The sequence below is a fragment of the Notamacropus eugenii genome, chromosome 4, assembly GCF_028372415.1.
Source record: "Notamacropus eugenii isolate mMacEug1 chromosome 4, mMacEug1.pri_v2, whole genome shotgun sequence".
Classification (NCBI taxonomy): Eukaryota; Metazoa; Chordata; class Mammalia; order Diprotodontia; family Macropodidae; genus Notamacropus; species Notamacropus eugenii.
This window is the reverse complement of record NC_092875.1, coordinates 473319278-473332531: the sequence shown is the minus strand read 5'-3', so window position 1 is coordinate 473332531 and position 13254 is coordinate 473319278. Positions and strand designations below refer to the sequence as shown.

Genomic DNA, 13254 nt, shown 5'->3' with positions numbered 1-13254 from the left:
GGGGCACCTACTTTTTGAAGAAAGTTATAGTGCTAGTTAGGCAGTGCTTTTTTTTTTGAACATGGTTTGCAAAAAGAGAATACTTTACTGAGAATTCACAAAATTTGACTCCAGGTTCATGAAGCACTGCAAAGAATGCGTGGTATTCTCCACTTTTTTAAGGGTGTGAGGAAGGAGAGAGAGCGCAGGAGGGGAACAAGTAAAGTATAATGACGTGTGCTGCGAAAAGAACACTAGAGTAGAGCCAAGGAGGCAGAGTCCCAAGGAGCTCTAAAGGAGATCTGGTACGGAAGATCCTGAAGAGTAGTACCGTCCATTCTATTTATCCCTAGTACCTATGAAACACAGAAAAGGGGCTAAATAACTGTTGGATAAAGCCAAATCAACAATTCTCAGAACATATGACAAAAAGATGATCACATGCTCTAGTCTGTTTTGGGCTCTAGAGAGCAATAACAAGTGGAAAATGACTGCTAATATCACACTGCATTCATAGATACCAGCAAGACAGTTTAGAAATGAGGTAAGGATCAGAGTCGAGAAGAAAGGAATTTTCTATATTCAGGAGTTCTTATAAATATCTGCTTGTTCCATAGGATCACGGTACTTAACAGATGGAAAGGACCACAGAGGTCATCTAACCAAACCCTCTCATTTTACCTATGGAAGATCATGCAGGTACAGGCCTTATCTAATGTGTAAAGCATGAGTAAATGTTATTTTGTGTCAGCATTGGTTTTCATTCATATTTAGTCATTTTCCTTGTGGCTGTTTCAAATTCCATAAAATGTTAATGTCACACAAACCATAAAAACTACCACATCTTTACTTTGCAAAACAAAAAAAAAAGTGTTCAATGGTCAACATAAGCATTTCAATTCAAGTACTTTCATCACAACATAAGATAAAAAGAAGAGAAAAAAAAGGTGGTATAGAAATTCATTTTCCAATGTGCTCGAAGTGAACAGTAGAACCTAAAGGTACAGATGGAGAAAAATGACAGTAGTAACATTCATGTTAGAAAGGGTTAAGAACAGGTAAATAACAAGTTATATAACTATATTCTCATTCATAATAATTTTTATTTTCTTATGAAACTTAAAATTTTAATATTTATAAATGTCAGTAAAAGTCAAAATAAAATTAAAATTCATTTATTTTTTAAAAGTTAAATGAATTCACAAATCAGACTATGGAATTAGGATCAGCATGAGAGAGGGAGGGAGGGGGGAGAGAGAGTAACAATAATAAGTAATAAAAAGATAACTCAACTTAGCTTCAGGAATTCAATCCTTTAGAATTTTTTACAAATTGATTAGAATTTTCAGCGGGTGGCTATGGAAAAAGGATGCCTAAAAGGGGAATTTAAAATTATATATTCAAGAAAAATTTTAAGAATCAAACCTTTTTGTTTCTGAGGTAGGCTTTCTTGGCTGAAACGCGCCCACGCCTTGCTTCCAATTGCCGAGCTTTCTGTTGAAGTTTCTGCAGCTCCTCCCTCTGTAGATGCAAAGACGCTGCCATCTCTTCCTTTTCAAGCATTGCCTCCATACTTTCGTAAGTGTCGTAATATACGACTTCATCTCTCTTTTCTGTTACGAAAAGTCAATAAAATGGGAGAATTTAAATTTGAATTTAATTTGAATTTTAATTAATTTGAATCTTCATTAATTCTACATCTGTGGAAACTTTGACATGAGTTAGGTCAAGGCTTACATTTATTCTGCCTAGGGGGAAAAAAGAGGGATGTGGTTAAGTAAATTAACTCATTAGCCCAAGTTAAGATTCTGAAGAGTAAAGATGATCAAACATTTAAAACCCTCCCTCACCTCACGTATGTACCGATCTAACTGCAACAGAGCTGCTATTAGCAGTTATAGTGAGGTCTCTAGGTAATAACATTTTATCAATGGTTAATCTCTTACTTTGTGGGCTTTACTGAGAAACAATAAAAACTATAAGAATCCATAGTTCAGACACCTCATTAATTCCAGGGCTTTCCCTCATTGTTCTTTATTCTCAATCAGTGCAAAAAAACTCCCAAAATACCTAGCTCATCTTTCTAGTTTTAAGCAGGCCTAAACTTAGGCTGAAACAGTTAAGAGAAAATCGGTATGCTTGAATTCCCTTTGAGATTTTTTTTAATCTAATCCCACAACTCATAATTTTATGTAATTGCACAATTCACAATCCCACTCTCTCTTCTGCTTATATAAGTATGTTTCAGACTCTGAAAATCTCAAGCTGAATGATCTGAATTCTCACAACTTTCTAACTCAGGGCCTCTTAACCTTTTGTGTTGTGGATCCTATCACAATAGGATAAAGCCTATAGATCCCTTTACAAAATAATGCTTTTAAATGCACTGAAAGAACAGTTATCAAAATGTTTTCAAAGTTCACAGAGCCTTTGTTTGGCATAAGTATTTTTAATCCAAGCTAATGTTCTCTGAAGAATCTACTCCACGATCTTCAGATCATTACACAACAATGGCTGACAGTGCTGAGCATGTAACAAGATGGTTTTTGTTTCTTTATGCTGCACTTCTCTTCAGGCACGCCAATAAGACAGAGCTGGCTTTCTGACATGTACTGTGCAGATACCTCCTTGTTAGCGCATTTTAAATTGATAGCCTCTTAAGTGATTGTTTCTATTTTCTCTGCCTAACTGTGCTGTGCTTCTGCATTTCTCATTCCTCAACAAAATACTATTAGGTTCTGATTAGTTCAACTTGACTTCTGAATCTGTACTAATCTTTCACCCTCACCTTCATCTTCCTTCAGCTTTCCTTCCTTTCATTTGTACGCTTAATGATCGCCTATTCTAGATCCTATCATTTAATTGCTGGACAACATTCCTACCCCAAAAACCATGTGCTCTCCATACTGATGACTGTTTTATTTAGGTCACTATTTCCGGTGGCTCTAGACACACAGCCTTACCAAGTCATCTAGTACTGGAATTACAATCTAATCAGCTTTGGAAATTACTCTTGAAAGGGGTGTGTCCGTTTACTCCACAGTATCTGCATGTACCACACTCTCCTCCCCCAGAACTGAAGTTACCCTTTGAGGTTACCAGATGTGATTTCCCCCATGAGAATATAAATTCCATCAGAGTAGAGACTGTCTTTGCCTTTGTATGCCTATTTCCACAGTACCTGGCACACTGATAATGCTTCTTCTTTCTTTTATTTATTCATTCATTCATTCCATTCGGTGCTGAGAATAAAGAATGGTGGGCTTAGGAGTAAACCTCATTCACTGGTAAAAATCATGGAAACCTACCTAAGCCTGATGAGGTCGTTTAATACCTAGCAATACACCTCAGATTATTGAACTTCCCCACATATTTCTTGTCTCCCCACCATAGCAAGCCCGTGAGGGCAGGGACATGGTGTTAAAACTCCTCGTGATTAGTGTGGCGGACTGCAGAAGGTGCTCGATATTTTCTGATAACCAAAATGAAAGCCTGATGCTTCATATCACTGTTGTGTGGTCACGACTTTAAGCAGATCTGTATGTGCTGAAACTGCTTGGTAGCTTTCAACAACAGCCCCCTGGGACCACACTGTAGTATGATAAAAGCCAGAGGTCACAAAAAGCACAAACCGTACCATCTCTCTTTAAAATTAAAGCTAGGTAAGGGAACAAAAATGACAAAAACAACTAACTCTTGGCTTCCAAGGGGAACCATAAACTACTGAATCTGAACAGCCAGAAACATTATCTTTTCAGCTAAGAGGCCTGAGGTAGCTGAGACCCAGTAGGAAGAGAAGGGGCTTGCCGCAGCAGTAATTAAGGCACAAAAGCAGCCTTCTCTGAACTGTTCAAATGAGCAAGGTGGAAGAATAACTGGAAGCACAGAAGAGAAGCCTGTGAGAGAAGTGAGAAGCATGGCAGAAAAGCGGCCAATCCCAAATCTATGAACTTCTATGTGACTTGTCAAAGTTACAGGTTTTGATCCCCAAGTAGGTCAATCCCCTCTGCATGGCCACATTTATGGAACACCAGTTGCTGCTAATCATTTTGTAAGTATATACTAATGGCCCAAAGGGAACAAGGTACAGGAAGGATCAGTGGGCTGGGCCAGCAGTGTCACCCTCATAACCAATAAAGTTATGACTGTGAAACACAATAAGCAACCAGAGGGGCTGCTCCTCCTACGAGTTACCAGATTCCAACTTCAAGGAATTGTAATAATGTACTTTGGGCAAATGTTTATAATAGCTTCAGTACTTTCTTTTTCCGTTCCTCCAAAGTTGCTCAGTTCAAATCTCTTATATTAAAGATGTCAAAAAACAAAAAAGAATCCACATTGTTGAATTAAAATAATTAAAAAAAAATTTTTTTTCATTTTATTTTTGATGACCCAAACGAAACTTCCAAAAAAGATGCAAAGATACTAAAAGCCAAAAAAACTACTCATCACACCTTGGAAGAAGTCTTTTAAAAGAGTACTTTTGTTAGAATTTTCTTATCCTTTAACATAATTGCAGCCGTTGCTTCCATTCAAATTTCCCACCAATACTTACAGTTTAACAGGCCTATGTACATCTTTAGGAGAAAATGCCTCCTGTATGTACCTGATACAAGTCTCTTGATGCTCTCAAGCTGAGCGGTTAGCAGCAACTCCTCACACTTCAAGATCTCAAACTGTACTTCATACAACTGAAGCTGCAGATCATAATAGTCAGCTTCTAACTGATCCAAAAGGGCAATGGCTTCTGTGCCCCCTTGTAAACTCTGCATCTGGACAGAAAAAGAAAAAGAACAGTTGCTGTGGCATGAGAAAGTATCCATTGTTAATCAGACAGTCATCCACATGGCAATGTAAAGAAAGAATCTACACGAGAACTCCTGGGTCAGGAAGGATACTCAAGAGCATTAACCGGTTGTTGGTGGCTGCAGCCGTCAACTGAGATACGGGGGAGACACAGAGTCACAGGTTGGCTGAGCAATATGATGACGTGTGGCTTGCATGAAGTCTGTGAGCAAGGAATGGAACAATCCACTGAAGAGGGTACGAATGATCTCTCTGCTGCTCACAAAAATGGCACAGGAAGCCAGCAGTCATTCTGGAGGATTGTTTCAAGTATTGATGGTGCTGAGAAAAAATAATAGATGGCCCAGAGACAGAGGGAAAACTGAATTAAGAGATATCTGCAATGAAGTCCTGTCTCTGTGGAAAAGTTCTTGATTCCTAATCCTTCACCAAAAAAAAAAAAGCACAACCTTTATTTGAAAACAAAAGGAGACTAGTGCTGTTATTTGGCTGAGGCTGATGCTGGCAATTATAAGAAAGGACAACTGGATCAATAACAAGCATCTGAAAACAGCACAAAAGAGAGGGCCCTGAACTTCTCTATGTTCTATTATGAGATGCTAAGCACTCTGGAGAAAACTTGTGCCCTGGTAAACACAGCTTCTGATGAAGCCATTGCTAAACTTAATATATTTAAGTGAAGAATCATAAAAAAACAGAACACTAATAATAACTCAGAGACAACTTGACAGTGGACAGCAGACACCCAGAAAGATGAAGATGAAGCAGGAAGAGGAGGGAGAATTCACCAGCCTTCCAATTTTTGTCAGCCTCATCCTAGATTTACACAGCAGACTATGTGGTCATCCCTGCTGTCCCACAAATAGTTTATATTTATGATTTAGGATGATGTTGATTCTATTTGGATATATAATATTTCCGAAGTGATTTTTATGTTTAATGTTGGGAGAGTAGCACCAGTTAACATTCTGTTATGTTAATATAACACTTTTATCTGAGGTGGCCAATGGAGATATGGAATTTTTATATGTGTTTTCTGCATCTGGCATAACACTTCTGGTGCGCTGGGATTTCACAAGAGCAGTGTTAAAACAGGTTCCACACTGAAACAAAGAAAACTGCCCACAAATTGGTCTACAATTGGGGAAGGGGAGGAGGGGGAGGGATAATTAGTGCCAGCCGAAGGGTTAGTTATTGTGGGTACTTTAGGGTTGGAGCACTTGGAGCTGTGGAAGACATAAATGTCTCATATTACATGTCATACCATATGTATCTCTGGAATGCACAATCTCAATATGCTCCCCTTTATGACTGCAGGTATAAAATCTGCTCCTTGAGACAAAGTCTTAAACCAGTCAATTCACACTGGAAATGGGCGGAAACTGTTTCCATTCCATTATCTGTAAAGCTACTCTGCTGTGTCCTGTGTTTGCCCTTCGTTTTCAAAGAAGACGATGCCATCAGAGAATGATGACATGATTTTCATTTGACTTTGAGTGGGAAGGGCTGTGCACGCTCACCAGCCTCACTTTCTCCTCCTGAACCATCTGGATTCAGTGACCAGGATGACTGGAGATGGCCCAGAATGCCACGGGAGACTTTGGCCTTTTTAGGCTAAGGCCTATTCAGTACTCTTTTAGAGGGAGATAACGCCCAGTCAGTGAACAGGCCTCTTTAAGTAGTCAGGGAATGGCCCCTTTAATAAGCAAAAGAAAAAAAATAACAAACAAAGCTGGGAGGGAAAGAGCAATAGTTACTATTGATAATCACTCTTAAGCCAGGAAGGTCCAGAAAACAGCCCTTAAGTGGAGCTTGGGCAGGGACCTATTGCTGTGCAATCTATGGGCTTCAGAGTGCACTGGGTTTAAAGGTTTTTGGAAAGACCAGAAAGAAAGACAGACAGACAGACAGAAATAAATCTATCCAGTAAAGCCCAAGTTAACTGGGCATTCTCTGGCCATCCAAATTTACCTTCCTTTGGAGAGGATGAGCTGAGTTGCCCAGCTAGCTGGGTTTCCACTCACTCAGGAAGCTCAGTCTCCTCACAGGATGTGTTTGTCCTTTGTTTTCTAAGAAGACTATGACGCTGGAGAAATGATGACAGCACTTGCCCTTGACCTTGAGTGAGGGAGGGCTGTGCAGGTCTCCAGCCTCACTTTCTCCTCCTGAGCCCTCTCAAATGGTTTAAGTGATCAAAAAACAAATGTACAAATAACGCCGTAAAAATAAACTGCGTATAAGGAAGTTTGGCAGTAAAACAAAAACTTCAGGTATTTAACTTATCTCAGGTTTTTTTATTTCTGAGATTTTTTTTCCCTACTTGCCAAACATGAATGTGACAAGAAAGCAACTTGAGACAATGGCTAATTTTGTTTGATGTTTTATGAAATTTTCATGAATAATCCAAGTATAACTGTGAAAAACATGTAGTTTAAGTTGATGTAAATGGAATAAAAGTTTTATGAACGGGGAAAAAGATTTCTAGCAAGGACAAGATGAAGAGGGTAAAAATATTTATTGCTCCTTTGCAAAATGGCTTCAGTTGCAATAATCTAGCTCCAGTAGTGATAATGACATATAGAAAAGGAACAAGAGTACCTTTAAGTTAAAACAAACTGAGGTACTTGGTAAAAAAAAAAATGTAAAGGGCAAAGAAGTCAATTGTTCTAGGAGTAGACTTTGAATATTTAACCTCAGCTCTAGCACTGTGACATCCTAACAGTTTTTTTAATATAAACCAAGACTCTTCTAAAATCAAATTTTAAAAAATATTGTTTTTGTCATTCATCTGTTAAATGTTTAACCATGTGCCAAGAACTGGGCTAAGCACCAGGAATATAAAGAAAGGGAAAAATAGGGTCCCTGGCTAAAAAGGAGCTCACACTTGAATGGGGGAGACAATGTGTGTACGTACGTATGTACAGGGTAAATGGGAAGTAACCATAGAGGGAAGAACGTAAGAGTTGGAGGGATTGGGAAAGGCCTCTTGTGCAAAGTGAGATTTGAGCTGAATCTTGAACACTGTCAGGAAAGTCAAGACTCAAGGTACAAAAAGAGGATTCCAGGCATGGGGGGTGGCCAGGGAAAAGGTACAGAACGTGAGGAACAGCAAGAAGGCCAGCAGTGCTGGTCTTAGATATGTGGAGGAAGAGAAAAGTGCTAAGGTGGGGTTTAGGGTGAGAAGACTGGATAGGAGAGGATCTCTATTAAAAGAAGAGTGACCTAGTCAGGTCTGCACTTTAAGAAGATCATTTTGGCAGTGTGGAAGATAAACTAAAGTGGGCACACATTTGAGACAGGAAGACCAGATGCAAAGTTACTGCAATAGTTCCATTGTGTGATGATCAGGGCCTGCACAAGGGAGGAGTGAAGAGGACAGACATGAGAGATGCTGTGAAGGAGTGAGTGACAACACTTGGCAACAAACCAGATATGTGAGGAGCTGAAGATGTCACCTTAACCCTATGGGACTGGGAGTCACCAACAGATAAGTGGCTGAAGGATTTCAACAGTTTTCAGAAAAACTGCAAACCATAAATGACCACATGAAAACACACTCTGCTCACCAAGAGTAAAAGAAACAAATTTAAAACAAATCTGAGCTTTCTCCCCACACCATGCAAATGGAAAAAGATGAAGAGCCAAGATGGGAGCACTGAATTCCAAAGGGGCTGTGGAAAGACAGGCACACGGTAACTGTCTTCAATGTCAGTTCAGACTGATTATATAAAGTTTTTACACAAACAAAACAAATTCAGCTAAAATGAGAAGGGAAATAGATAATCAGGAGGAAACTTTGCAGCAAGTGTCTGATAGAGACCTCATTTCCAAAATACACAAGGAGCTCACTGGTGTTTATGAGAATGAGAGACACTCTCTAACTGATAAAAGGATACCATACAAAGAGACAATTTTCAAATAAAGAAATCCAAGACACTAACAGTCATGTGAAAAATGTTCTAAGTCATTAATAATTAGAGAAATGCAAATTAAAATACGGGTTCCACTTCATACCAGATGGGCAAAGTTGCAAAAAAGGAAAATGACAAAAGTTGGACAGATTGTGGGGAAACAGACCAATTTAACACACTGTTAGTAGAGTAGTGAATTGGTCCAATCTCTCTGGAAAGCAACCTGGAACTATACCAAGTCACTATACTATGTATATCCTTTGACTTAGCAATTCCAAGACTGGACTTATATCTCAGGGAGATCAAAGAAAGAGGAAAGGGACCATGTGTACAAAAATGTACAGTTGCTCTTGCAGTGGCAAAGAGCTGAAAACTTGGGGGTGTTCATCAATTTGGGAATAGCAGAGCAAGACATAATACAGTTAGCTCTGCTATAATGCAGCATATGTGTTCACAAAAGGTATCACATAATGCAAAACAGAATAAAAAAACAGCTTATGGGGAAAGTGGGTTCAGGGAGACAATGCTGAAAAAGACAGGGTTAAGATAAACCTGGGAAGACTCCCAAGAACTGATGTAGAGCACGGTGAGCAGAACAAGTACAACTTAGGCAATAACAACACTACGAAGCCTTAAGAATTACGATCAGCACCACAAACACCCGTAAGTTCAGCTGATGGCACACACGTACCATCCCTTCCCTTCCCTGATAAGAGAAATGACGGATTCAGAAGGCAACATGAAACACAGATTTTTGGATGTGACAAATGTGGGCGTGTGTTCTGCTTATTTGTTAAAAGAGTCTGTGTTTCTTCCTTTTCAGTGGGGAAAGGAGTGGAAATGAAAGAAAAAATGTTTAGTCACAGAGGAAAGAGTGACTCAACCATTCATACTCTTTGACCTAGAACCCAGCAAATTAAAGACAAAAAGCAAAATATCAAGAGCAATAACTTTTCGTGGTGGCAAAGCACTAGGAACCAAATGGGGAACATCTGAAAAAATGAACGTATATAAATGTCTTCTGTAGTAATGAGTGACAAGTATGAACAACCTGGCAACATCTGTGTGAACAAGTGCAGAAGTGCAGAAAACTGGAAAGGGGGGGATGTTTCAAATTATGAATGGCTTTAAATGTATTTTATATTTGATCACTGGGGTGACAGGGAACCACTGGGTTTTACTAAGTAGAGGGGTAAAATGGTCAGGTCTGGACATTAGGAAGATCACTTTAAGAGATGGGTGGGGGCCAAACTGGAGTCAGAAGAACCTTAAAGCAGGGTACTAACCAGCAAGCTACTGAAAAATAGTTCAGGTCTGAGAGAATGAAGACCTATACCAGAGTGGTGGTGATGTCCAAAGAGAAAAGGGGACATGTGTAAGAGATGTTACAAAGAAAAAATTGACAGGACTTAGCAACAGATTGGATGAGGAATTAGGAGCAGGCTTAAGAGAGAATGAGAAGTCAAGGATGACATCTCGATCATCTTTTTATTTAGCTCTAGCCTTTCTGTTGACCTCCAGTCTCACATCTCCAACTGGAGGTTCCACAGATATCTTAAACTCACCATGGCCAAAACTAAACTGATCCCCTCCCCACCCAAAAACCATCCCCTCTTCTCAATTATCCCTCCCTGTACTCCTCTCCCAGGCTAGGGTAACTGAGAAGATATCAACTATACACCCATATATCTACTTTTTTCATCTCTATATAACTTTGTAAAAATGATCTATGCATAAAGGAAATATAGTACGAATGAAAATTCAAAAGAACTGTGAGGTTTCACAATGCTACACAGAACAATAGGAGAGGTGAAGAGAATATGAAATCCCCCTGCATTCAGTACTTGTGAGCAGCAAATTCTTTCCCACCCCAAAAAAGCATTTAACTAGATCTAACATAAACCACTGCCTTAAAAATGCCCCAACAAAATGTCTTTCATTTGTCCTGAATTTGCTGCAACTTTTTATTTGACAATGGCAAAGAGAACTTCGATTACTTACTTCAGTAAGAGAAATACACTGCTAACATATTCTGTGTATGCTCTTGAATTTCTAAAAGTTCGGTGGTGTTGAAGTGGTTTACAAAGAAGAAAAAAATGAACATGCATGTACATACTTTCACACATATATGAACACAAACATGCTGTACATACATGAAAAATACAGACTCAAACCTCCTGGAGGATAAAGATTTCTTTTCCTTGTTGCTGTCACACTGCCAGTGGCTGGCACAGTAGCTTATTCATAGTATCCACTTAATAAATGGTTGTTGAATTAGACTGTAGTATGCTACTGACAAAATAGAATTCAGCGGCCATTCCCAAAGTTCAGATTCATCCTGATTTCTTTCCAAAACATTTACTATGTCCTGCTGTTTCTGCTCTCTTAAATTTAGTTCTCTGGAATCTGTGGGGGAATTCAGTATACATGAAAGGGAACAGGAAGAAAAAGAAGTAGCACTGGTAAATGTGGGTAATAGAAATTGAGACAGTGAAACAGAATCTTGGTGGGCTCAGCTTTTAAATTTTAAAAAATTGTCTCAAGTCCAGCACTGCTTTTATTATAAATATTCGAGGTCTTTCTTTTGTTTTTAAATTTTCAATCTGGTTGTATCAGAGGAGCTAAGTATTTTTACTAGACAAGACAGCACCTTTAAAGTAACATATTCCCTAACATTTATGTAGTCTTTCAAAAATTAAATTATGGGGTACTATTACAAGGTTTTTATTGGCACAACATTCATATGGGATGGGCTCAATAATTCATTTCTCTTCTCTCATGAGTAAAATCACCTTAATATCCATAACTCCTAGCAGACTGACAAGACCCAAAAAGAACCATCACTAATGGGTCAATGTCAACTGTGTCAAGATCAAGTGAAGTATATAAAACAGAGAAAAGTATGTTTACCAAAGTTGTTTACTACTTTCATGGAGGATGTTCAGAATATAGTAAAAAACTGAAGAGGAATCTGCAATAAATGTTGAGGTCTTCCAGGTGCTCCTGTTCATAGATGCCACTGTTCCAACTGTCCCCAAGCTCTGGATCACTGCTAAGCCTACTAAATGGTTATTCAAAAAAGTAAGGCCTCACTATTAAAGATTAAAGAACACTTTTATCCAGACTATGATATACAGTTAAATGGACAACCCAGAGTTGGTCCTCAGTACAGGTTTCTTAGACAGATGTCTCAAACAGGCTATGCATTAGGTCTAGAAAAAAACAGCAGGAGAGTGGGCTGGACTGCCTTTGGGAGACTACAGGAAGATTTTTAAAAATATTCAAGCTTCTCCCTGAGACAAAAGCCATCTTTTTAAGATTACTATTCTTGAAGTAATGTGATCATGATAATAGGCAGCCAGTCTCTGAAAAGCAAAACTAAGCAGGACCCAGGAAAATACTACATAGAACGACTACAATAATGTAAATAGGAAAAAACCTAAACCAATGAAACTAACGGTCCCCGTTGTGGCCCAAAGGAAGAGAGGGGCAGCCGCCTCCACGCTGTTTCTCTACGTGGGGACTACGGGGTTTTTTTTTCCCTTTTCTTCAATTCATTGCTATACAGGATGGCTCTGTTGGGAGGAAAGGAAGGACAACTAAACTGGAAAATATAGGGGATATAAACAGAAGATACTAATAAAATTTATCTTAAAAATAATTAGCTTAGATAAGAAGACTCAGGAGAAGGGCCAATGTGGGAATGGTAAGTTTTCTTCAAGTATCTTGAAAGGCTTAGTATGGAAAAGGGATAAAAATGGTTCTGCTTAGCTAGAGAGCAGAAAAGAGCAACAATGTGAAAAATGCAGAGAAGGCTGATTTAAACTTAATATAAGGGTGGTGGCGGTGGGGGGAGGAGAATCCTACTAATTAGAGCTGTCCAAGGGAGTAATAAAATGTCTCTGCAGGAAGGAAACTCATTCAGGCACAGGTTGGACTAGGTGGCTTCTTAGGGTATTTTCCAGCTCTCGGATTCTATAATTATATGTGTCTCATAGGAGCAAAAAAGGCCAGTTCTCTGTGCAAGGAAATAGACATTGAATAACATCAAAGAAATTAAGTTCCATTTTTTCCTATTTTTCCAACTGGAAATGTTTCATCATTTTAATACAATATTACCTCTTCTTTTAATGCATGTTTCTTCTGCTCCAAACAGATTTCTTTAGCTCTCATCATCTGTAGAGTTTCCTTTGAAACTGCATATTGAAGTTTTTCCATCCTTTCTGCTGCTGCTGCCCATGATGCTTTACCAAATTTTTTCTGATCTGCTCTCATCCTATCATACACAGCTGTAGAAAGACAAATTATAACAAAGATTTACCATGTATTCTACTATTACAGAATTCTGACAATGTCTTCTAGATACCACTGACAACCTATTTCAAAGAATATGGATATGCAAATTGCTATTTAAGAGACAGATGCTTATGTGAGATATGACTATAAATATCAACTACTTCAATAGTTACTAGGGCAATTAAAAAAAATTCCTTAAAGGTCACAACAGGAATTTTTCTTCTCAAAATTTCAGTCAAAAATAAAGATAACAGCAGGTTAT

At 38.6% G+C, this 13254-nt stretch overlaps 1 protein-coding gene across 3 annotated transcripts in view; it reads right to left on the bottom strand.

The window, feature by feature from the left end:
- Nucleotides 1-13254, bottom strand: part of JMY (junction mediating and regulatory protein, p53 cofactor) — a 90104-nt gene that overhangs the window by 26316 nt on the left and 50534 nt on the right. For all 3 annotated transcript variants that reach the window (XM_072606426.1, XM_072606425.1, XM_072606424.1), the window contains exons 4-6: nucleotides 12816-12985; nucleotides 4586-4751; nucleotides 1405-1592 (exon numbers count right to left, since the gene is read on the bottom strand). In XM_072606426.1, coding sequence (XP_072462527.1) covers nucleotides 1405-1592; nucleotides 4586-4751; nucleotides 12816-12985 — 524 coding nt within the window. The remainder of the gene's footprint in view (nucleotides 1-1404; nucleotides 1593-4585; nucleotides 4752-12815; nucleotides 12986-13254) is intronic.